Genomic DNA, 25,839 nt, shown 5'->3' with positions numbered 1-25,839 from the left:
TAATAAATAAAAATAAAAAACAGAACAAAAAAAAGCAATAGGTTTACTATATAATTTGTGGCTGGTACCTTCTGTGAATTTATCATGATATAATTTTAAAACAAAACCTGTATAAGCTGCTAGCATTCTAAAAAAGGTACATTCTAAAAGAAGGAAGCTAATTCTAAAATGTGCTAAGTTTATTTTAGCAATGCATTGATTACTCATGCCACATAGAAAATCAAATGGAAAGAGAAATACATTTATAAAATTGCACCATGATTAGTTTTTTATGCTTTATATATCTTATAAAGGAGTAGCAAGGAGTTTAATTGTGCACACAGCTGAAAATAACCTACATAGAAAATTATTTGCTGATTAGCTATTATATTTGTAGGAGAGTCAAAGATTTTGGACATTTGAACATTAACTGATTATATGCTTTGGTACTTGCCCCAGTATTCAAGGTTTATCTTATGAAGTAGTTAACCCTAGTCAAAATCAAGTTTTTATCTTGTTAAATACTTCCAAAGAGGTATTATATTTCTAAAATTGCTGCTAGAAGTGTTTACATACATGTGGGTAACTAAAATCTCATAACACCATAATCTTTAGATTCAATGCTTCCTTAGAATTTATATACATACGTAATGAAATAACAACATCTGATTGCATAGGATTTTATAAATATAATATAGTTTTTTTCTAAGATGGATAGGTAGAGTTTGAATAACAAAATGTTATAATAAAATCTTTATCAGGCATAGAGTTTTCTATGTAAGTCCATTTTGGAGGCTTTGTCTTAGATAACAATCTTGAGCATTTGGATAATTAGCTTTCCAAAATAATTCTAAATCCATCCAAAACACAAAGTGGGGTGGAGTGGGGTGATCAAGGAGGAGGAGAGAACACTCTCCATCTCATCTACAGGCCAGCATTATCCTGATCGCCAAGCCAGACAAAAACACCATCAGAAAAGAAAGCTACAGACCAATAACGTTTATACGTATAGATGTAAAAACCCTCAACAAAATACTGGTGAACTGAATCCAACAGCATATTAAATGGATCATATGCCATGACCAACTGGGATTTATCCCAGAAATGCAAGAGTAGTTCAACACATAAAGAAAACCAATGTAACATATTATGACCATGAAGGGAAAATACATATTCATCTAAAGTGACACAGAAAAAGCATTTGACAAATTCAACACCCTCTCCCAGTAAAAATACTAAGAAAAACTAAGAATATAAAAGAACTTCTCAACATCAAAAGCAATTTATGAAAAACCCACAGCTAACATCATACTCAGATGATGTTAAAGACTAAAAACTTCTTCCCTAAGATCAGGAACAAAACACATATGCCCATGTTCACCAATGCTATTCAGCATTGCACTAGAAATTCTAGCCAGAGTGATTATGTAAGGAAATGAAATAAAGGCATTTAAACTGGAATGGTAAAAGGAAAACTATCTCTGTGTACACAAGACATGATCCTATACATTTTAAAAAATCCCCAAAACGCCCCCACAAAAAAGAAAAGGTTCATCAGAGCTAATAAACTCAGCAAAATTCTAAGGTGTAAGATCAACATGCATAGATCAGTATGTGATTCTAACATACAAGGAATGGAAAGCTCAAAAGGGAATTAAAAAACAATTTCATTTATATTAGCATCCAAAAGAATAAAAAATTTAGAAATAAAGTTAACCAAGGAGGCTGAAAAACTTGTATTGTGAACAAAGAAAACACTGCTGAAATAAATCATTACTATTTTTTAATAGACTCTATGCACAAAGTGGGGCCTGAACTCAGGACCCTGAGATCAAGAATCACATGCTTTACTGACTGAGCCTGCCGGGCACCCCTTTTTAAGGTTTCATTTTATTTTAATTTTTTATTTATTTGTGAGAGAGAGAGAGAGAGCATGCGAGCGAGCAAGAACGCGAGCATGACCGGGAGAGGGGCAGAGAGAGACGGAGACACAGAAACCACTTGACTCCAGGTTCCAAGCTGTGGGTACAGAGCCTAAAGTGGGACTTGAACTCACGAAGCATGAGATCATGACCTGAGCTGAAGTCAGATGCTTAACTGACAAAGCCACTCAGGTGCCCTAAAGATTTTATTTTTAAGTAATCATAATTAATTAAGTACTCCCAATGTGGGGCTCAAATTTATAACCGTGAGATCAAGAGATGCATACTCTACTGAGCCAGCCAGGCACCCCTTCACTGTTGAAAGAAACTAATGACAAGATATCCTGTGTTCATAGACTAGAACATTAGCTATTTTAAGATGACAAGACTACTCTAAGTGATCTACAGATTCAAATGCAATCCCTATGAAAAGTTCAATACCCTTTTTCACAGAAAAAGCCAATTCTTGAGTTCATATGGAATTACAAAGGGTCTCAAATAGCCAAAACAATAATGAAAAAGAACAAAGTGGGAGGACTTACACTTTCTGACTTTAAAACTTACTACAAAAGCTACCTAAATCAAAATAGTGAGGTACTTATATAAGAGAGACATACAGATAAATGTTATAAAATTGAGTCCAGAAATAAACCCATCATCAATGATCAACTGGTTTTCAACAAGAGTGTCAAGACCATTCAGTGGAGAAAGGACAGTCTCTTCAACAAATGGTTCTAAGTCAACTGAAGATCAACATGCAATATACAAAAATTTCTCAAACTGAATCAACAACTAAGAAAGTCTTTAGAATTTCTTTTGAAGAATAAAGAGGTAACTCTTCATGACTTTGAATTTGGAAATGGATTCTTAGATATGACACAAAAGCATGTGCATCAAAGGAAAAAACCGGATACATTTATTTGACTTTAACAAAATTTAAAACTGTGTATATGAGGGGCACCTGGGTGGTTCAGTCAGTTGAGCGTCTGGCTGCGGCTTAGGTCATGATCCCACGGTTCATGGGTTTGAGCCCCGCGTCAGGCTCTGTGCTGACAGCTAGCTTAGAGCCTAGAGCCTGTCTTCAGATTCTGTGTCTCCCTCTCTCTGACCCTCCCCTGCTCATGCTGTCTCTTTCTGTCTCTCAAAAATAAATAAAACATTAAAAAAAAAAACGGTGTATATGAAAGGACCAAATCAATAAAGTAAAAAGACAACTATAGAAGAAAATACTTGCAAATCATATATCTGAAAAGGGTCTAAGTATCTGAATATATTAAGAATTGTTGCACAACATTAAAAAGACAGACAACTTGATCAAAAAAATAGGCAAAGGACTTGAAGATATTTTTCCAAAGAACGTATACAAATGACCAATAAGCACATGCAAAGATGCCTCACATTATTAGTTATTTGGGAAATGCAAATCATAACTGCAATAAGATACTACTTCACAGTAGTTATCAGTTAATTGCTCAGCTAGGAGGAAAATTATTATATGTTGCTTGCCTTAGTCGCATTAGAATGTATCTAGTTTACTCATCTCTCCCTTGACGGGGTGCAATCACGCCTCCAGGACAGGGAAGGGGGACAGGCCGCTCCTGACACTAATCAGCAAAGCACTCTGAGGTTTGGTGCCCAAGCAGAACTGATAGTTACAAGAGGGTAGATATTGGTCGCTGCCTGGTGACAAGACACTGTGCAAACTTGCCATACCCTCACCAGGAATTTTCACTCAACCGGTGAGTTCAGGGCTCCCAACATCTCCCTCTCTTTTATTTTTTTACTTTTCAAATGTTTAAATATATCAAGTTCATTTCACTTGAAAACGTCTAAGGAAAAAAATAAGCCAGAAATAGGTGAATCTAGCCATGAGTTATTATTTTTTATTTCCCAATACCTATGCTTGGATCAAGATTTTGTACAGTTAGACAATTCTCAGAAATCTCAACTATTGGAACATAACTGAATAACACAGAGTAGGCAAAAATTTGTCTGTGTAATTAAAAATATATGTTGAAGTCACAATTTTCAAGTCTATGTCCTCAACAAGGAAATGTCTTCTGTCTCTTTTATGAACTTTTTTTTTCATTTTTTTAAAAAGTTTATTTCTTTAATCTCTTTACCCAGTATGGCGCTTGAACTCACAACCTTGAGATCAATTAGAGTAGCACACTCCTCATCTGAGCCAGTCAGGCACCCCTGAACTTTTCCTTCTTATTTCATGAATATTTTTAATGAGTTAAGTGAATTGGTTATCCAATTCAAACTAGGTTAAAAGATGACAAACTAAAGGGAAAAGTGCTTTGGGCGCCTGGGTGGCTTAGTCAGTTAAATGTCAGACTACTGATTTCAGCTCAGGTCATGATCTCACGGTTTGTGAGACTGAGCCCCATGTCGAGCTCTGTACTGACAGCACAGAGACTGCTTGGGATTCTCTCTCTCTCCCTCTCTCTCTCCTCCCCCACTCACGTTCTTTATCTCAAAATAAACACGTTTTTTTAAAAAAAAAGGAAAAAGGGCTTATTAAATAGCATGTTAGAAGCAGCAGGAAATGATGGGTAATACTTTTTTCCAGCAAGAGAAAACACATATATACACAAAAAACACTTTAAAAAGAAGTGGGTGGCTCAGTAGATTGAGTGTCCAACTTCGGCTCAGGTCATGATCTCACAGTTCGTGAGCTCGAGCGCCGCATTGGGCTCTGTGCTGACCGCTCAGAGCCTAGAGCCTGCTTCAGATTCTGTATCTCCCCCTCTCTCTGCACCCCCCCCCCATGATCATGCTCTGTCTCTCTCTCTCTCAGTGATAAACATTAAAAAAAAAAAAAGAAGTTAAAAAAGAATCACAAAAGCACTGTAGTCTAAAGTTATTTATCAAAGGAACAAATGACTTTTTTTTTAATTTTTTTATGTCTTTTATTTATTTTTGAGAGACAGAGAGAGACAGCGTGAGCAGGGGAGGGTCAGAGAGAGAGGGAGACACAGAATCTGAAGCAGGCTCCAGGCTCTGAGCTAGCTGTCAGCACAGAGCCCGACACAGGGCTTGAACCCACGAACTGTGAGATCATGACCTGAGCCGAAGCTGGCCGCTTAACCGACTAAGCCACCCAGGCACCCCAACAAATGACTCTTGAACATTAGTCATGTATTTAACCACAACCACTTTTGTTTTTTTGTTTAAGATGAATAGAGAAGTTTATAAATCCTTCCAGAGACTGGCATAAAAATAGTTGTTTGGACAAAAGAATAAATCTTGGTTATTAGACAAAGTTATTTTGCTTCATTTCCCCAAAGCGATCAGCAAAATAACTTATTATATACACAACTTCACATGACTTTTGCCAGTTTAATTGCTGTTTCATTACTTCATTTGTAAGTTCAACTACATTTCTCAAAGCCATGAAGGAGATTCCAACTTTTGCTGTTTTGGTACCTGCTGTTATGTTTAGGTTTTCTCTAGGGGGCCATGCCTGCAATTCCAATAGTGGCCACTAGCTCAGTGTTGTATCAAAAGTACTAGACTGAAGTCACAAGGCTACACCTCTGAGTCCTGACTCCGTCCCTCACCAGCTCCGGACTAAGTCATTTCCTCAGTGAGTCTGCTTCCTCACAGGGAAAAGAACACGCACCCTGCCTTCTTCAGAAAGTTGTGGTGAACTTTGTAAGTTATCACTTTGCTGATAAAACTTAAAAGCACTCTTGTGATATTTGCTCTGATTACGTAAACTTGGCAGATAGAATCTCTTCAGGTGTGCCTGAGAAAATAGAATGAAACTTGCTTGAGTCAAGCATCCTTCTTCCTTGAAAATATGACCGACCGAATAATAGCCAAATTTCTTCCTTTATTTAAAGTAGGATATTGAGAAAGAAAGAAATATAAAAACCTTGCTACAGACAGGTGCCACGTGCCTTAAATTTCAACTCTTACTGTCAGTCGTTTCTTGGTCTGCGAGTTTTCCCAGAATCATGTGGCTTCTTTTCCTTTCTTTTTTTTTTTTTTCCATGTGTCTTCCTTTGAGTCCAAGTCTTCTGGGTTATGCATGTCCTGTCTTATTTACAGTCTTGGTTTAATTGTGATAAAAATTTCCCCATAAACCAGCTTTAATTATTGGCTTTTGGTTCCTGACTCCCATTGTTCCTTATCTAACTCCCCAGTACCTTTCCTGATAAGAAACTACCTCCAAGTAGATTCTCTTTCTCCATGGTCTGTCTACTCTCACTGGTGATGCAGCAAGCTGACCTGCCCTGTGGGCAACTCATTCCAGTAACTAAGCCTCTAAACCACTGAATCTTCTGGCATCCTCTAGATCAGTGCTCGATTATCACCAAGTGCATTTTTGTGAGCCTTCTCCCACTGTCAGACATTTTTACATTCTTTCTTTCCTATTTTGTTCTGAACGCATCAGTAGTTTCCATAAAGTTATTTAATAATTTCTCCATAGCTATTTAAAATTTTTCACAGCTCCTCCACTAAAATGGTGCAGATAATTGTGCCTATGTAAACTACAGTAAAAACAAAAGTTACACTTAGAATACTTGCCTTTTCAGAAACAATATGGCCGACTTCCTTTAAATGAACTAAGGTGATTTGATAATTGTAAGCTTTTCATTCAGAGGAAACGATAGTTTACAAATTTTTGAGCTTGGGGGGCATCTGGGTAGTTCAATTGGTTAGGCATCCAATCCCTGATTTCAGCTCTGGTCATGATCTCATGGTTCAAGGGGTTGAGCCCCTCATTGGGCTCCACGCTGACAATACTGAGCCTGCTTGGGATTCTCTCTCTCTCTCTCTCTCTCTCTCTCTCTCTCTCTCTCTCTCTCAAAATAAATAAATAAATAAATAAAACAAAAAAAATTTTTGAGCTTGGGTGAAGTGTCCCCCAAATCACAGTCACCTAAAGGGACACGAGCTATTATAAGCAGGTCCACATCTTGTCAGAATGTAAACCCTTTCCCTAATCCCCAAGCCATTTCTTGTCTAATTATTTTAAGAGTCTTTTAGTTGTACTATTTTTAAAGCAGAGCAAAGGGACACACGATTTAGCAGGAGGGGTTTTTAAGCCACTGATGCACTGAGTTTGATAAAAGTTAATCCCACATAAAATGGCAACTATAATTTTATCCCGATGCTTTTCTTAGATGAGGCAGAAGTCAGAAGACTTTTCATCAGGAAAGTGACGAGAAGAGATCACTCTAGATAAAGCCTATCCAAGGCAGAGATCATCTAACAAGAGTAGTTAACAAGTATTAACCTAATTCAAGCCCGGAGTTTACCTCTCCACTGAGTGTGCCATAAATAATGAAGCATTGTACCTCTTCCTTTTGACAGATGGTATGGTAGTCATGGTACCTCAAGCAGACAGTGTTTTTTCCCTTGTCTTTAATCCATTTTCTTCTGTCCTTGGTCAAATAATATATTACCTACTTTACAGTCAAAGTGATAACACACAGTATCACTATACTCCAGAACTCACGAGGACTAAGAAAACAGCATTCAAAAGTACATTTTGATCTTCTAACTACACTCACATTTTAAGTAAACTGAAGTCCAAGTAACTGAATTCCTCAAATGGCCAGATTTTTGTTGCTGTTGTTGTAGCATTTAACTTTTTAGGAAAAGAGTCAAATCATACACCAATTTCAGGGATATACTGAAAGAAAGTCCAACGCATGAATTAGGATCACTATTTACACAGCTGATCGGTGATAACTTCAAAAAAATTTTTTTTAATGTTTATTTTTGAGAAAGATAGAGTGTGAGTGGGGGAGATGCAGAGAGAGAGAAAAAGATAGAATCCAAAGCAGGCTCCAGGCTCGGAGGTGCCAGCACAGAGCCTGACACAGGGCTCGAGCCCAAAAACCGTGAGTTCGTGACCTGAGCTGAAGTTGGACACTTAACCGACTAAGCCGGCCAGGCGCCCCTGATAACTTTTCTATTTGCTATCCTGGACAATAAGATGCTATGAAGAATACAATGATCCCCAAACACAGTAAGATCATTCTTCAAAAAATACACTATCCTGTGGGATGCTTGGGTGGCTCAGTCAGAAAGGTATGCAACTCGGGGCGCCTGGGTGGCTCAGTCGGTTGAGCCTCCGACTTCGGCTCAGGTCCTGATCTCACAGTTCGTGGGTTCGAGCCCCGCATCGGGCTCTGTGCTGACAGCTGGCTCGGAGCCTGGAGCCTGCTTCCCATTCTGTGTCTCCTTCTCTCTCTGCCCCTCCCCCTCTCATGCTCTGTCTCTCTCTGTATCAAAAATAAATAAAACATTTAAAAAAAAATTTAAAAAAAGAAAGGTATGCAACTCAATCTTAGGATCCTGAGTTTAAGCCTCATGTTGGGTGTAGGGATTACTGAAAATTAACAAACTTTAAAAAAATGTATACTGTACTGTAAAAGAAAAATGGACTAATGTCTTAGATTCATCTATTCATTCAGTGAATACTGACTGAACACCTACTATGTGTCAAACACTGTTGTGGGAACAAACGAATATAATTCCTACCCTCATGCAGCTTACATTCCAGTAGGGCGACAAAGACAAGCAAATACAGGGAGGCCGGATACTGATAAGTGCTATGGAGAAAGATACTCAATTATAAAATTAAAACAAGTATCAACATGTCCTTAGAGTGAACTAAGATTATTAGGAATTTTTAGTATTTACAAAATTTTACTACCCAAGAGGGACAGAAATAACTGAGGTGTTACTGCACACAGTTTCAACAGAGGCAAAGCTAATGTGCTCTACTCCACACTCGTCCGTAAAAGCTTGTTTTGTTCAGGACCCACACAAACTGAGGGGAAGCCGGAATCTATCATTTTAGTTAACCTGTTCTGTTACAGGGCTCTTTCTCGTATCTCATTCCAACAAATGAATGAGATTAATTTTCTCTTTCTAAATTTGGGACTTCTGAGGCAATGTAACTTAATTCACAAATACCTACGTTTTTGGGCAACTGACAAATACTAGCTATTCTCTTCTTATTGAGAAGAGAGTTAAAAGACTAATTTGGCTCAGATTCTAGTTTTTATGTATCAATTAGTTCCCAGGGGGAACATAGTTTTAATATTTTCCTGAACTCCTCTTAATTATTTCTTCTGTCTCGCCAGACAGTGAGTAGCGTGAGCAGTATTTTTAGAAGCTGTAACTGCACAACATAAAAGCCAAAAGGAAGAGCACGAATGAGCATATTTATGAATGGCTGCTTATTTTTCCGACATTTTGTCAGGTTGAAATCATAATTGTTTCCTGTTACCTAGATATGGTTGTGATGTGGGGAGAGAGGAACCATGGAGAGATAAAGATAATTAACTTTTAGAACTGTAAATGAATGAATATGGGCCTAAATACATTTTAACAAAGAATTGAGTCAATGTTAATTTCTATTACCTGAAAGAATATTACCCAACTATTTTCCACTGCCTTAAAAAAAAAATACAAGAGCTCCACTGTTCTTAACTTAATGTTACCATGAAAGGTCTGAAGATTATAAAACCAAGAAAATTGCTTTTGTGGTTAAAATCCTGAACAGAGGCACATGAAGAAACTCACAGACTTCTGTTATTAAAAGCCATACTTGGTGGGGCGCCTGGGTGGCTCAGTCTGTTAAGCCTCTGACTTTGGTTCAGGTCATGATCTCAGGGTTCATGAGTTCAAGCCCCACATTGGGCTCTCTGCTGTCAGCATGGAGCCCACTTTGGATCCTCTGTCTCCCTCTCTCTCTGCCCCTCCCCATCTTGTGCTATCTCATGCTCTCTCTCGAAAATAAAAATAAACATTAAAAAAAGACAAATAAAAAGGCTATATTTGTTCTCCTCATTAATCAAAGTTCGAAAATCATGATTTTATCATACATGAAGTAATTGTTTTCTCCACATATTTTACAAGGTGGTTTTCTAGTTTCAACAAATACTTCTTCCATATACAGAAATGCTCCAAGGAAAGAGTAAAACTGTTTCCTTTTTTTTTAGTATGGGAAAGTGATTTTCCCCTTCTTTATTAATAAGGTTTCCCTTAACAAAGGCCACACTTACAGGTTTAATAGATTTCCTTTTAAACTATGTTCCTCATTGAGAACCAAGGCACAAAGGGTACCTACCAAGGTAAAAGTGCATAACTCAGAAATACACACTCAATATTTCTCAATTGTTTAAGTACCATAATGCCATTTGCAGTTTATTCTATGTGGTGCTATTTTGGGGCGTCTGGGTGGCTCAGCTAAGCGTCTGGCTTTGGCTCAGGTCCTGCTACCACAGTTCATGAGTTTGAACCCCAAGCCCTGCATTGGCTCCATGTTGACATGTCAGTGCAGAGCCTGATCGGGATTCTCTCTCTCCCCCTCTTCCCTCCCTCTCCCACACTTGCCCACGTGCACACCTGTGTTCTCTCTCTGAAAAATAAATAAATAAACTTAAAAACAACAACAACGACAAATGAAATAGAGTAACAATTTCCAGGGGCCCTGTCCTCGCGCTCACAGTCACAGACTGCAGGATGCTAACCCTGCGGCGGGCAGCGAATGCTGCACCAGGTGGAAATACAGCAGCGGGCGCAGGAGCTACACCGCAGTGATTTAGCTCCATCAGGAAAGGCAGCGGGCGCTTCAGTGGACACACTGGCTCTAACACTTTTGGTTTGGATGCAGATTTGAACTCTAGGAGCCCCCAAGTTCAACCAACAGCAGTGCAACCAGATACTGCTTTGGAAAATCGCTCAGCAGAGAATTCTCCTGGGGGGTATTTCATCAGCCTGACACTTCCAACTCTGCCAGGGAACGGGCTCACCAAAGGCTCCCTACCAAACAGCTCTGCCCTCAGTGTTTCATTCAGACATTCCCGGGGAGGTCCTGCTGGCCTAATTAGGATTCATGCTCCTTCTCAGGCTTATCTTTCTGGGCCTGATGCAACTTCAAAAACATATTTTAAGCAAAAAAATAAATTGTAGTCATTAAAATAAATAACAAATATCCCAAGAGTACTGGAAACAACCTCCATTAGATCTGGGAGGCTGCACAGAGCAGAGCTGTCCTTAGGGGCATGAACTCCATGGCAGGCCACCTGTCACCTGCCCAAAGTCACAGACTGGGGAGAGCACTGCCCCTCAAAGAGGAGCCAGAAAAACTGCTCTGGTTGTGGTTCTGCCCTGGCTCCACGAGCAAGTCACTGAACACCCGTGTTACCCATCTGTGAAACGGAGAGGAGCAGTCGTGCCTCACGCCTAGGATTGCTGAGGATCAAAATAAGCAAAAACATTCCAAGCGTCTCACACATAATAAGTGCTCAAGTCATATCAGCTCCTATTATCACAGTTTTCAAGTCCTCTTGAACAGTATGAAATTTCATATTGCATCTTCCTTAGCGTATAGGAAATTCGATACTTGGCTCTTTCCTTCACTAACAGGTTCTGTCTTTGGTAACTTTTCCTTCTCTTTCTCTCCCTTTAAATAAACTAGAGTAAAATACCAACATTTGAATTGCTTCTCCTTAGGAAAATGACAATGGCTCAATAGAAAGGTAGTGTGGTGTGGAGGGGAAAATAGTAAACCAAGAGCGAAGGCCTCAATACCAGTTGGGGGCCGTCACCGCTAGTGGGCCCAGCCAGGGACTAAGACTAGAGCAGTGTACAGTGAATTCTGCATTCTAGCAGTGGGTGACATACAAATATTGTATAATTTTAGATACAGCCTTCCTTATTATTAAACATGCTTCGTTTTTATGTTATCATACTGTCAGAAAGAATTTATGAGTTCTTTTTTTTAAGCTGCCACGCAAACTAGACTTGACTTCAAAATAGGGGCCAGTAATAAAAACAAAGACAAGTCAAATATATTCTATCTAATATGGCCTGTAAGTGCAAAATACAGGTAAATGAGAACTAAGGTTATTTTCTAGATTATTCACACCAACATCTGGAAGAGAAACGATATTACAATGGCCACCTTAATTCTCAGTAGGGTGGCTCTGAACTTAAATAGATCATGATAGCACCTCAAGTCATATTTCTCCAATCCCTTTTCTCCTCAGTAAATTATTTCCACTAATGTGAATTTAAATGATGAAAAGGAAAATGGAAGTGGCTAACTCTACGCTAAAAATCAGAGTTGCCGATTAACAAGTATTCTGCATCAGGACCTTGGTCTGGACACTGGCCATCTTTGGTCCACTCTATCACTGGGAGAAAGAAGGAAGTCAATTACACTTAGGGATAAACTAAACATATTCAAAGCATCTAGTACAGTGCCTGGCATCGAGTCAGTCCCCAGTAAATAGCTATCATTCTTACTATCATGTACTACCTTATCACACATGAAATAACTCGGTTTTCTTGGGTCACACGGGTAGTGACCCAAGGGATGTGAACCCAAGTGAACCCAAGTTCCTCTGGCACCAAAACTCCACCTTGTTGCCTACAGCACCCCACTTTGCCACCTGCAGTTGAATCTAATGGTACAAAGTTCAAAAATTCACTTAACATTGAAATTAATTTGTCAAGTCAAAGTCTGAGCCATCCACATAACTGTAACATAACCGAACAATGGCAAATTGTTTTTATATTCACAAAGAAAATGAACTACAGTCAGCCAGCACGAAATTACTTGTTACACTTCCTTAGCCTGCTCAGTTAAAGCTCATACAAAATAACGTAATTACTCTGTCCTATTAATAAATCTGAACGCTGCATACATTTTAGTCATCTCATTTGGGCAATCTACTGCAGAAGAGTGCATAAACCCTGCGTGGAAAAGTTAGTTCTTTCTTTTTATTTTTCATTTCTTAATTTTTGAGAGACAGAGAGAGACAGCATGAGCAGGGGAGGGTCAGAGAGAGAGGGAGACACAGGATCTGAAGCAGGCTCCGGCTCTGAGCTAGCTGTCAGCACAGAGCCCAACATAAGGCTCAAACCCACGAACTGTGAGATCATGAGCTGAGCCGAAGCCGGCCATTCAACTGACTGAGCCACCCAGGCGCCCCGGAAAAGTTAGTTCTAATACATGTTGCTACTTCTCATACAGGATTTGTGACATGCATAGTTTCTTCTGGTGAAATCAGCATCGTACGCTAACTCTTGGTTGCCTCTGGATATCCTGTCAGTTCACTGGCAAATAAATCTAAGTGACATTTATTTATGAACAAACTGAAGAGTCAAACAGGAAAATATTTCCTAAACCAGCATACGGTTAAGAAAGTGATACCTAGCTAAGGTCTTGTTAATAGAAAAAAAAATCTCACAATGTTCAGGGGGGGTGAGTTTCTGACAAAAAGAATGAAGTATGGGCTCACCAACTGACCAGTGAATTTGGTCACTGCATAAATAGAAGTATGAGTCATCCATTCCTTCACCGAAAAACTGTCATACCTTTTGTTGAGGTGGGCACGAAGGTGCTGTCTGGTAAGGAAACTGATGATGTGGGTCTACCATCAGAGGAAGGAAGGAATTGCCACTCACAACTCCTCTTCCTCCATGAAAGGACCTTTTCCCTGAAGAGTAAGATGTCCGTGGGGGGCCTGGCTGGCTCAGTCACAAAGCATGTGACTCTTGGGGTGCCTGGGTGGCTCAGCCGGTTGAGCGTCCAACTTGGGCTCAGGTCATATCTTGCGGTTCCTGGGTTCAAGCTCTGCGTCAGGTTCTGGGCTGAGAGCTAGCTCAGAGCCTGGAGCCTGTCTTCAGATTCTGTGTCTCCCACTCTATCTGACCCTCCCCTGCTCATGCCGTCTCTCTCTCTCTCAAAAAAAACAAAACAAAACAAAACATATAATTGCTGAGTTTAAAAAAAAAAGCATGTGACTTTTTTGCATTTTTAAAAATTTTTTTGAAGTTTATTTATTATTGAGACAGAGAGAAACAGAGCATTACTGGGGGAAGGGCAGAGACAGAGAGGGAGACAGAATCAGAAGCAGGCTCCAGGCTCTGAGCTGTCAGCACAGCCCGACGCAGGGCTTGAACCCATGAGCTGTGAAATCATGATCTGAGCTTATGGTCGGACGCTTAACTGACTGAGCCACCCAGGCGCCCCTAAAAGCATGTGACTCTTGATCTCTGGGTTGTGAGTTCAAGCACCACAGTAGGTATAAAGACTATCTAAAAATAAAATCCTTAAGGGCACATGGCTGGCTTAGTGGTTGGGTGTATGTGACTCTTTTTTTTTAATGTTTATTTTATTTTTGAGAGAGAGAGAGAGACAGAGCATGAGCAGGGGAGGGACAGAGAGAGGGAGACCATCCGAAGCAGGCTCCAGACTCTGAGCTGTCAGTACAGAGCCTGACGCCAGGCTTGAACTCACAAACCATGAGACCATGACCTGAGCCAAAGCTGGATGCTTAACCGACTGAGCCACCCAGAGGCCTGTGGAGTGTGTGACTCTTGATTGCAGGGTTATAGGTTTGAGCCCCACATTGGGTAGATTATTTATAATCTTTAAAAAAATAAAATAAAATGGGGCACCTGGGTGCCTCGGTCAATTGGGCGACTGACTCTTGATTTCAGCTCACATTACGATCTCATGGTTCGTAGGGTCGAGCCCGGCATCAGGTTCTGCACTGACAGCTGGGAGCCTGCTTAGGATTCTCTCTCTCCCTCTCTCTCTCTCTTCCCCTTGCCAGCTCGCATGAGCACTTTTTCTCTCTTGCTCTCAAATAAATAAACATTTAAAAGAATATAATAAAATAAAATCTAAAAAAATAAAATAAAATAAAATCTGGAAAAAAAAAAAAAGAGTAAGATGTCCCAGTGAGGAAATAAATACCTCAATTGGCCTTTCCTGAGATCTGGAGAGAAAAGCCATTCAGAAGGGGCATATGTGGGCACAGGCAGGGAGGGGTATACTTTAGAGGCAAATTATTCTCTTAAAAAGATACAAAGGTCTTGAATTGTTCACAAATCCTCCATCCTACCAACACCTTCATCAGATTACAGTAGAAAGATCCTGCACAGAGCAGGGGAAAACTCCCTCATCTGTAAGAGGCTTCTAGGCCCACAGCCTGGCTCACGAATGGACTGGGGAAGGCAGTATCCCTGAACCACCTGAAACTGTCTGCAAAAGTCTGCATTTTCTCCACAGTCTCAAAGGGGCCCATGACTCACATCACTTTAAAAGTCAAAGTTCAGGCAGAAGTGTCACAGGTACATACTCAAAATCTGACTCTTCTACTTACTTATGATCACCCCGATTAGCGGAGCAAATCACTCAATGTTTCAGAACTTCAGTTTTGACATTTTAAAATGGAAAAGATATGGGGTGTCTGGGTGGCTCAGTTGGTTAAGCCTCCGATTTTGGCTCAGGTCATGATCTCACCTTCGTGGGTTCAAGTCCCACATCGGGCTCTGTGCTGACAGCTCAGAGCCTGGAGCCTGCTTCAGATTCTGTGTCTCCCTCTCTCTCTTCCCGCTCATGCTCTGTCTCTTTCTATCTCAAAAATAAATAAAACATTTAAAAAAATGGAAAAGATAATGCCTAACTCCATGTGAGGATTAAATGTGATAAGGACTAGTAAACTTCCAGCACCATAATGCTCATCCACTCAGGAGGCCAGCAGAAAGCTACTAAAACTTCTTGTCTTATAAGGAATGAAATTTGAAACTTTATACACCAAGGACAATGACAGGACTTAGTGAGAGCCCCCAAAACACTATCAGTTCCCTACATCCACGGTCTCATAACTCAACTCACAAACCTCCCCACATGAATAAACTCCTGCTGAATTCCATACAGCCATGGCATTTGTGGCAGATTGCTGGGTAAAAGAGATTCAAGGACATCTCTAATGTCTCTGAAGTGGAAAATCCAATACTGGGAGAAAAACATCTCAGACTACTAGCTCTTAAATTTATTAGAAATTAAATGAAAATGGAATACTTCATTTCTTTAAGTAAACAGGTTTCCAAATCTGCAATAACTTGTGTGATATGTTACCGATGTTAAAATGCATAACATCTCCATGTTTGTATTTACAGTTCCTCTACTTATTTACATAGCTGGTTCTCTTTTTTTATAAGTTTATTTATTTATTTTTTTTTTTTAGTAATCTCTCTACCCAATGTGAGGCTTGAAGCCACAACCCCTGAGAGATCAAGAGTCGCACCCTCTTCTGAATGAGTCATCCAGGAGCCTCTAAATGGCTACTTCTTAATTATCTAGACCAAATGAGAAAAATAACAGAAAATATAAAAATTAGAAAAACTCTTGCTCATTTTAATCAATTTTGGACTTTGGAAAGCTCGCTTTATCTAGGTAGAGAGGCCAACCTAAGATTTCGATTTGTTTCAGATCGTCCAATAGATTTAATCAAAAATATTTACTGATACTTGTCTATACAACAATTTTATCTGATTTATAACCTACATAACTGAATGAATATTCAGCCCAAAAGGCTGAAAAGTTTGCAGGTATGATACTTTCACCTTACACATGTTTCAGTTATTTTTAGGGTCCAACTGAAAACAGCTAGTACAGAAGGAAATACACACGAAATTCTTGAGGTCTACTCAGATAGCAGTCAAGATAAGGTCAGTGGATATTTGAAATGCCTAAGACGCTAATTTAAAATAAAACACTCTGATTGCCAAGAACACTTTCTAAAGTTGTGCTTGAGAGGAAAGGTTTGCATTATACACTTGATGCCTCTCTATAACAACAAATCCCTTAGCCAAAAATTTCCTCATCAGCCAGAAAACATTATGGGAAGAACCTATTCAAAAAAGGCTGACATTCCCTTGATACAGCAATCATACCTCAGAGAGTCCCTACAGCCTGACTGTTTTCTGACTGTTTCAGAAGAAGCCCTAAAGTAAAAAAGAAACAAAATTCTAAAGAAAAAGGTGTTTTTCTTCCATGTTCAAAGCTTTGTAAATGTTTAACTGTCTCCAGATAATAAAATCATACAGCAAATGAAAGTTGACTTAACTGAGCGGCTCTCTATGCTTATCAGTGTAAATTCAAAATAAGAACCTTAGGTTTATTTTTTTAATTTAAAATGTTTTATTTATTTTTAGAGAGAGACACAGAGAGACAGAGTGCAAGCAGGGGAGGGGCAGAGGGAGAGCGGGACAGAATCCACAGCAGGCTCCAGGCTCTGAGCGGCAGCACAGAGCCCAATGCGGAGCTCGAACCCATGAACCGTGAGACCATGACCTGAGCCAAAGTCGGAAGCTTAACCAACTGAGCCACATGAGCACCCCAAGAACCTTAATTTTAAACTAAGTAAACATTTATTCAGCAACTAAGTACTGTAAGGTACAAGACATTATTTCAGACAATGGTGACATTTAATAGTCCTTTGCTGATAGAGCTTACATTCTGAAGAATAAAAACTTGTTGTATGTGTGATGTACTTTGAATACAAGTTTTAAAATTTTTTCTGAAGACCTGTGATAAACCATTACAGAGTAACCAAATATCAAAGCCTTTAATTATAATCTTAAAAGGAGAGGTCACAGGAAGAACTTGTAAATTTTGCTCAATTTTTCCAGATTCAACAAAATGCTTTGGAGGTAATTTTAACGATGGCTTAGTATTGATCTCAAGTTCAAAACTAGTTATGTACATAGACCACATATATAGACAACAATGAGGAAACTCCTTCCCCTATACATACCCAAAACACTCAAAAATAGCCAAAAGAAACCTCTAAAATTTGTTATAAAACTGACACATAATGTATCATAGCAAAAACATGGAGAACTTCTCTATAAAAGGCTTCTAGAAAGCGCGCCTGGCTGGCTTAGTTGGCAGCGCACCTGACTCTTGATCTCGGATCATGAGTTGGAGCCCCATGTTGGGAGAACAGATTATTTAATAAATAAAAGTTTTTTTTAAAAAGCTTCCAGGGTTAGGGCACCTGGCTGTCTCAGTCCCTACGGTATGTAACTCCTGATCTCACGTCCTTAGTTTGAGCCCCATGTTGGGAGTGGAGATCACGTAAATAAAACAAAACAAACAACAACAACAAAAGGCTTCCCAGGTATTTTAAGTTACTGGTTTCCTAACTGGAGACTTGAAAATCTTAAAACAAAAACAAAAACAAAACAAAACCACATGTAAATTTAAGCTGAATAAGGACTTCATAATAAAGGAAGGGATCCTGTGCAAGAAATAATACTAGGGGGTGCTGGGGGGGGGGGGGGCTCAGTTGGTTAAGCGTCCAACTCTTGACTTGAGCTCAGGTCATGATCTCAGGGTTTTATGAGTTTGAGCCCCAAATCGGGCTCTACACTGACTGTGCAGAGCCTGCTTGGAATTCCCTCTCTCTGACTCTCCCCTCCTCACATTCTCTTTGTCTCTAAATACATATACAAACTTAAAAAAAAATAGTAGTAGGCAATGAATCTAATTAAAACCCATGATAATATAATAAAAATAGGATTATCAAAAATAGGGGGCGGAAGGGGGCAGGGGGAAGATAGGGGGGCCAGAGGCAGTGACACTGGACAAATTAATTTCAACTGGCATGGAAAAAGAGGTTCAAATATGACTGCTAAATTACAATGGTTCCTTAAAATTTTAATAGTCTGGTAACATAAAAAGTGTGATTATGAGGGCATCTGTGTGGCTTAGTTGGTTTAGACTCTGACTCTTAATTTCGTCTCAGGTCATGATCCCAGGGTTGTAGGATCCAGCTCCTCTCAGTGTGGAGCCTGCTTAAGATTCTCTCTCTTCTCCTTAAGAGTCTCTCTCTCCTCCTTTGCCCCCCTCTCACTCAAAAAAGCATAAATGAAGGGGCGCGTGGGTGGTTCAGTCGGTTAAGCATCCGACTTAAGCTCAGATTATGTATGACCTCATGGCTTTTGAGTTTGAGCCCCGCATTAGGCTTTGTGCTGACAGCTCAGAGCCTAGAGAGATGGTTCAGATTCTGTGTCTCCCTCTCTCTCTGTCCCTCCCGTGTTCATACTCTGTTTCTCAAAAATAAATAAATGTTAAAAAAAATTTTTAAATAAATAAATATGTTTAAAAAATATATAATTACCAATGGCCACTATCCTTGTTTTTACTATAAGGACATTTTATTTTATTTATTTATTTTAATAAAAGGATGATCTAGATTTTTTATTTTTTTTATGTTTATTTATTATTGAGACAGAGAGAAACAGAGCAAGAGTAGGGGAGGGGCAGAGAGAGAGGGAGACACAGAATCCAAAGCAGGTTCCAGGCCCTGAGCTGTCAGCACAGAGCCCGACACGGGGCTCGAACTCACACGCCATGAGATCATGATCTGAGCCAAAGTTGGACACCACCACCCAGGCACCCCTATAAGGACATTTTATGAGTAAACATTGCTTCTTGCATTTACTAAGAGAATATAAGATATTAACAAAGTAATTAATCTGAAAGAGCAGTTGGTTAGTCACCACAACATGGAAATGGGAGTCATAAACAACAGTAAAGTCACACTCACTGATTGTTTCTCTTACACTAAGTCCTCTGTATGATGTTTTTCATTTAACACTAAATCCTCACAACCGACATCAAATATATACTATTACTGTTATTCCCAATCTACCAATGAAAACCTGGGGACTTGAAAAACACCAAGTCCAGGGACACCTGGGTGGCTCAGTTGGTTAAGCATATGACTTCAGCTCAGGTCATGATCTCACGGTTTGTGGATTTGAGCTCTGCGTCAGGCTCTGAGCTGTCAGCACAGAGCCTGGAGCCTGTCTTCAGATTCTGTTTTCTTCTCTGACTCTCCCCTGCTCACACTGTCTCTATCTCAAAAATAAATAAAACACTAAAAAAAATTAATAAAAAAAAGAAAAATACCAAGTCCAAATGTAATTGGACAAAAATCACTTTTTTAAAAATGTTTTTATTGTGAAAGTTTCTTTTTCATTTTCGCATGGCCTTTTTTCAGATAAAACATTTGAATCTCTATGAACTGCTGTAAGTGAAGGAAAGATGCATAAAGTGGACAGGATGTTTGACTTAGTTATGTGATGATGTGATGTGTTGCTTGGACAGGATCACAGAACTGATGGGTCACATGACTGACAAGTAGCAGCACGGGGGGTTCAAGCTCAAGGTTTTCTGATGCAACTTGCGAATGTCTTAATAACTCGGTTAAACAGATTAAAAAAGGCAGTGTCCACCTAAGCACTGCTCAGAAAGGGTGCCCAGACTCAAAGGAGCTTGTCTGGTCCCAGGGGCCAGCACCATTCCCCGTATGAAGATGGTAAAGCTTTCAGGTAGCTTCCTTCTCTGGTTCCAGTCTCACCAACTGGCTCCTGTGTGGCTGCCTAGAGGGAGAACATGGCCTGGCCAGGGCCCCTGGTCGCTCCATATCTCGTGGTAAATTACTACATTTGCATCCTGCTTTTACATATCTTTCTCAGTGAGGTGGGGTAATGCCAGTCTCACTCCCTGAGAAGATAGGTGTTTGTTTTGTTTTGTTTTGTTCTTTAAGGGCAGGGGAGGAAAGGAAGCGGAAGAAAGAATCTTAAGCAGGCTCTACACTCAACATGGAGCCCCAGCTGAGGCTTGATCTCAAGATCCTGGAATCATGACCTGAGCCAAAATCAAGAGTCCGCTCAACTGACTATAAGCCACTCAGGAACCCCAAGACAATAGGTTTTTAAACTGAAGCACCTTACTCTAAACTACGCTGATTCCGTTGAGGTAGCATGGCCCCATGGGAGTGGCCGTCCTCAGGTGACACCCTCTTGCCTCACCACATCCACCAAACCTCTATAATGTATACCCTCCAAACTGGAAAGTTCCCTAATTCCCCTTCTTTTTTTTATTAAAAAAATTGTTTTTATGGCTTTATTTAATTTTGAGAGACAGAGACAGAGAGTGAGTGGGGGAAGGACAGAGAGAGAGGGAGATACAGAATCTGAAGCAGGCTCCAGGCTCTGAGCTGGCAGCACAAAATCTGATAAGGGGCTCGAACCCATGAGCCGTGAGATCATGACCTGAGCCAAAGTCCGACGCTTAACTGACTGAGCCACCCAGGTGTCGCCCTAATTCCCCTTCAGTTCTACAAAGGATTTCATAGCCTTTCCTGAAAACATGTTATGAAACTCTGAGTGAGAGGCAGAGAATTTCAGTGAGACTGTTGCTACATTTTCCTATAGGGATAATGTTCTACTATTTTTAGAAGTCACTTTCCACAGCTCAAATATGGTGAATTTAGAAAAAGTTAATCTAAGTTAACTAAGTTGGAAATAAGCACATTAACCTTTCCATCTGTAGTTTCTCGAGGTATTATAAAATGTATCTTAGACATTCAAAAAAAATATGAAGACTAACAAACATAAACCCACGCATCCAGCTTAAGAAAGAAAATACTACAGGGGCCCCTGGGAGGCTCAATCGGCTTAGTGTCTGACTTCGGCTCAGTCCGTGGGTTTGAGCCCCATGTCCGTCTCTGTGCTAACAGCTCAGAGCATGGAGCCTGCTTCAGATGCTGCATCTCCCTCTGTGTCTGCCCCTCCTCCACTCACACTGTGTGTCTCTCTCTCTCTCTCTCAAAAGTAAATAAACATTTAAAAAAGAAAGAAAGAAAGCACTACAGATACAGCCGAAGCCTCTGCATAGTGTTCTAATGGTTCTGTGTAGTCCCTGTAATTGTCATTACAGAAGTAAAATAACCAAGCAAGTAAAGACTTCTTCTCCCTGAATTTAAATCTGGTGAACAGCAGAGCTTACCAGCCAAATCTATACACTGTAATTCTGGGTCCGTTTGATGAGAGAATAGTGCCAGATAACAAACACCAACAGTGGTACGCACCTCCTAAGTGATGTATGGACACAAAGTCAGAACAGGTGTTACCCTGACTCAGAGTCTTTCTGAAGGGTCATTCGGTCATTCGGTAAGATTAGGCTGAGGCTTGAGCCATCTGTTTATATGCTACAGAGGAGAGCTTCTAGAGCTTTGAAAGGAAGAGTTTGTTCTACAAACGAACTTCCTAACCATGACTGTCATTAAATATTGGAAATGCTGGGATGGTCTCTCCAAGGGCAAGACCTTTCCTAGGGCCCATGCCCATTCCCTCTCAAAGCACTGCACTCTTCTTGTTAAAATTAGTCTCGTGTAACCACAGCTGTATGAAGTTGCTTGTTCCTGAGTATGGTAACCCCAAACAAGCGATGGTCTTTTCTCCGGACTTTTTTGACTAACAGAAAAGGAAAGCAATGCCTGTGGGTTCAGCTCAGCCTGTTTTTATTGAGCACATTCCATCCCTGGTACTTTGCGTACAGAAAGAAATTAACTGTAGTTTATTTACTGATTCTTAAGTTGATTCTGTAGTGGCTGTACGCAGACCTGGTGCATGAGGAAGAAGTGACAGGAAAAAGGAACCAAAATTTAAAAAAAGGAAAAATGGGTGAAGGAAGGAATATACATATATAAGTGTATATATAAATATAAATAATGAATGTAAGCAAACAGGGCTAGTCACTGAGGCCGGCTCTCCTGGTTTACTTTCTCCTTCTTGGACTGCTCCATTTCAGCTTCTTCCTAAGGCTCTGCTTCCTCTATTGAACCTGGAAGGGTCTGCTAGGTCTTCTCGTTCTGTCCTAGGAGGCCTCACGCCCTCTCCCAGCTTTGATGAAATGATCTAGGATGGGGATTCCCAAGTCTCTTCCCCGCAGCTGAGCTCCAAGCTCGCGCATGCCTCTCCCTGCTCAACATCTCCAAGTAGCGTCTTTTTAAAATTTTTTTTTAATTTACATCCAAGTGAGTTAACATATAGTGCAAGGATTTAAGAAGTAGAACCTGCTGATTCATCCCCTATGTATAACACCCAGTGTTCATCCCAACAAGTATCTTCCTCAATGCCCCAGGCCCATTTAGCCATCCCCCCACCCACAATCCATCCAGCAACCCTCAGTTTGTTCTCTATATTTAAGAGTCTCTTCTGTTTTGTCCCCCTCCCCTGTTTTTATATGATTTTTGTTTCCCTCCCCCTAGGTTCATCTGTTTTGTATCTTAAATTCCACATAAGAGTGAAATCATATGATATTTGTCCTTCTATGACTAATTCCACTTAGCAACCAACTGGACCCCTGGCTAGCCCTTCTCTACACTTGGTAGGTAGGTCCTGAATATCTCCAGATTCTACCCACCTCTCTCCATCTCCATCCAAATCCAAGTGACTACCGTCTGTACAACTACTCATTGCTACTCGTTCTCCAGAGGACCCACCCTTCACAAAAACAATCATAACCAAATCCCTGCTTAAAATCCTTCACTCGTGGGGTGCCTGGATGACTCAGAGGGGCATGTGACCCTTGATCTTGGGGTCGTGAGTTCAAGCCTCATGTTGGGTGTAGAGATTACTTAAAAATAAATAGATAGATAGATAGATAGATAGATAGATAGACAGACAGATAGATAGACAAATAAATGAAATCCTTCACCCAACTTTCCTACTCCTTCCAGGTAGAAAACCTGCCTCGTGTCTTTGGCCTGAAATTCCTTTGTTGGAAGTCTTTTCCAGCCCTTCACCACCCTGGACCATCCTCTTGCCTCTGCTGCCTCTCCCTGTTGCCTACAGCACCCTCTACTTTCCCCAGCGCAACATGGATCAGCCTATATTCTTACTGGTATCAACACCAGGGTGAGCTCCCAATATATATGCTCAAGACACTAAACGGGTCTTTTATATCGAACAATCAAATGATTCTGAATAGTCACCAGGAGCAGTTTATCTCTTCCTAACTTTTTATGAACTGTGACAATGAGATCTCCAGTTAGGAATATAACCTGGGTGTTTACACGGAATAACCAGTTCACCATCCTCCTCTTACCCCCAAACCAAGCAACCAAAGAGCTATCATTATCAGCACAGAGTCTAATGCAGGGCTCGAACCCATGAGCTGTGAGATCAAAGCCTGAGCCAAAGTCAGACACTTAACCCAGGTGCCCATCTGTTTTTTTTTAATGTTTTATTTATTTTGAGAGAGAGAGAGCACGTGCAAATAGGGGAGGGGCAGAGAGAGAGGAGGACAAAGGATCTGAAGGAGGCACCATGTTGACAGGCTGAAAGCAGCAAGCCAGATGTGGGGCCTGAATTCGAGACCTTTGAGATCATGACCGGTGACAAAGTCGGATGCTCAACCACTGAGCCACTCAGGCGCCCCACAGAGCATTTTATTTTATTTTATTATTTTTTTTTCCACAGAGCATTTTAAATTTGAGACATGATGTGAATCCGTGAGGACTCCACAACTTCTTACAGATGAGACTAGCGATTTCCTGGGCAAACCTCCCTATGATAACTATAACAGACTATATAAGAGCTTTGGCTCTGGGGTGCCTGGCAGAACATGCGGACTCTTGATCCTGAGGTTGTGGGTTCCAGCCCCACAATGGGTGTAGAGATTACTAAAGGAAGAAATAAACTTAGGGGGAAAAAATTACAAAGTTTAAAAAGAAAAAGAGCTTTGACTATATTTGCACTTTAAATCACACAAACACTGTGAGCATCAGGCACCACTGTTATCCCCATGGTTCAGATGAGGGAACCAGGGCCCAGAGAGGGCACATAACTCATCCAGGGTTAAACAACCAGTTGGTGGGGAAACCAGAATTCAACCTCAGGGGATCTGTCTTTACAGCTGCGGCATAGTCATGGCAAAACAGTCACTGCATGTTGAATGAATAAAGTCAGTAAAGTGTACTAGATCAGGATGACCCATTTGGGGTATTAGAAAATGGGTGCTTGGAAAATCCTAAACGCATTACAATCTGATTTTGGACTGCATTTTGAGGAAACAAATATAAGCACCTTCAAAACTCAGGCACTGTTAAATATCTCACGGGGCACGCTCAAAAAAAAACCCTTTGCTCTACTCCTTCCTCACAGGGATGGGGGCTTGGGGGCTCAGACATCGAGGCCAGGGACCTACTTTGAAAGCACTGAGCCAGGTGCACTCACACGGGAAAGAAGGGGCAAAAGCCAGGCTGGAGAAGCAGGCAGCCTTTGGGGTTGGGGGAGTGGGGTAGGGGTGGGGTCTCACCTCCCGCAGCTCCAGTCTTTGGGCCACAGCCTCCAGGCTCTCCTGGCCAGTGCTCTCCACGGACAGCGTGAACTCCACAAACTCGTTATTGAGCAGCTGGATCCGGGCAACCAGGCAGCTCTTGCTGGACACCGTGTAGCGCCGGGTGCGTTTTAGTTTCAATCCGAATGGCAGTGGCATCTTCTTCTCCCTTCGAGCGTGGAGAGGTTGAAGAGGGAAAAGCACCGTCCCAATCCGGTGGCGGCGACAGCGGGAGAAAGCGATCGTCTCCGGGCCGCAGGAGCTCTGCACAGTCTCAGGCCGCTCACCCAGCGGCGGATGCCGCCATCAAAAAGCAACGCAGTCCCCAAAGGCCGGGCGAAGAGGGCATCCACGCCAGTGCTGAGGAAAGAGAAACACCAGTGACGTAGGCAACAGCAACTTCTGCACTGAGTTTTCACAAAAATACAAATCAATAAGGTTGCATCTGAAGAAGCAACCTTCCCTCTCTTCTGGAAAAAGATGGCAGGAACAGGATTTGGGAGGCAGTGAGGAAGTTTCCCAACACACCGCGTTAGCCCCCGGGTCAGACTCCACCCCTCATTCAATCCTACAAATAGTAATAACCATCTACGGCTATCTACAGGATTAAATGAGATAATGGTTGGTACTGAGGCGCCCTCAAATTTAGTAGCTCGCATTAGTGTATCTAAGTTAAAAGGGTTTTTTTTTTTAATAGACCGCTTTTTGGCTCCCCCCACCCCAACACCAACACCCGATGTCAGGGTTCTTTTAGCCCTTAAGGGAGATAACTGTGGAACACCTCCAAAAGCGCTAAGTAAAAGTCTAAACGCCACTGGACAAATTAACCCTGAACCCAAATGGGAGGAATAATGTCCTGTAACGTAGGGCAGCCGCAAGGTTCAAGCGAGGTGAAACACTTAACAAGCATTTAGAGGGTCGTTTGTAGTGTATAAACATTTACGTCACCAAATCCATTTATTT

The 25,839-nt window shown here is 40.9% G+C and overlaps 1 protein-coding gene across 2 annotated transcripts in view; it reads right to left on the bottom strand.

The window, feature by feature from the left end:
• The window catches only part of LOC115302116 (60S ribosomal protein L23a-like), a 46,581-nt gene extending 21,366 nt beyond the window's left edge, over positions 1–25,215 (bottom strand). Inside the window, exon 1 of one of the 2 annotated variants that reach the window (XM_029952115.1) lies at positions 24,856–25,215. In XM_029952115.1, the coding sequence (XP_029807975.1) occupies positions 24,856–25,035 (180 nt within the window). In that variant the 5' untranslated portion in view covers positions 25,036–25,215. The remainder of the gene's footprint in view (positions 1–24,855) is intronic. The other variant, XM_029952116.1, reaches the window with a different exon arrangement.
• Between the last annotated feature and the right edge of the window lie 624 nt (positions 25,216–25,839).

This window comes from Suricata suricatta, chromosome 9 (genome assembly GCF_006229205.1).
Source record: "Suricata suricatta isolate VVHF042 chromosome 9, meerkat_22Aug2017_6uvM2_HiC, whole genome shotgun sequence".
Taxonomy (NCBI): domain Eukaryota; kingdom Metazoa; phylum Chordata; class Mammalia; order Carnivora; family Herpestidae; genus Suricata; species Suricata suricatta.
This window is presented reverse-complemented; position numbering and strand designations above follow the sequence as displayed.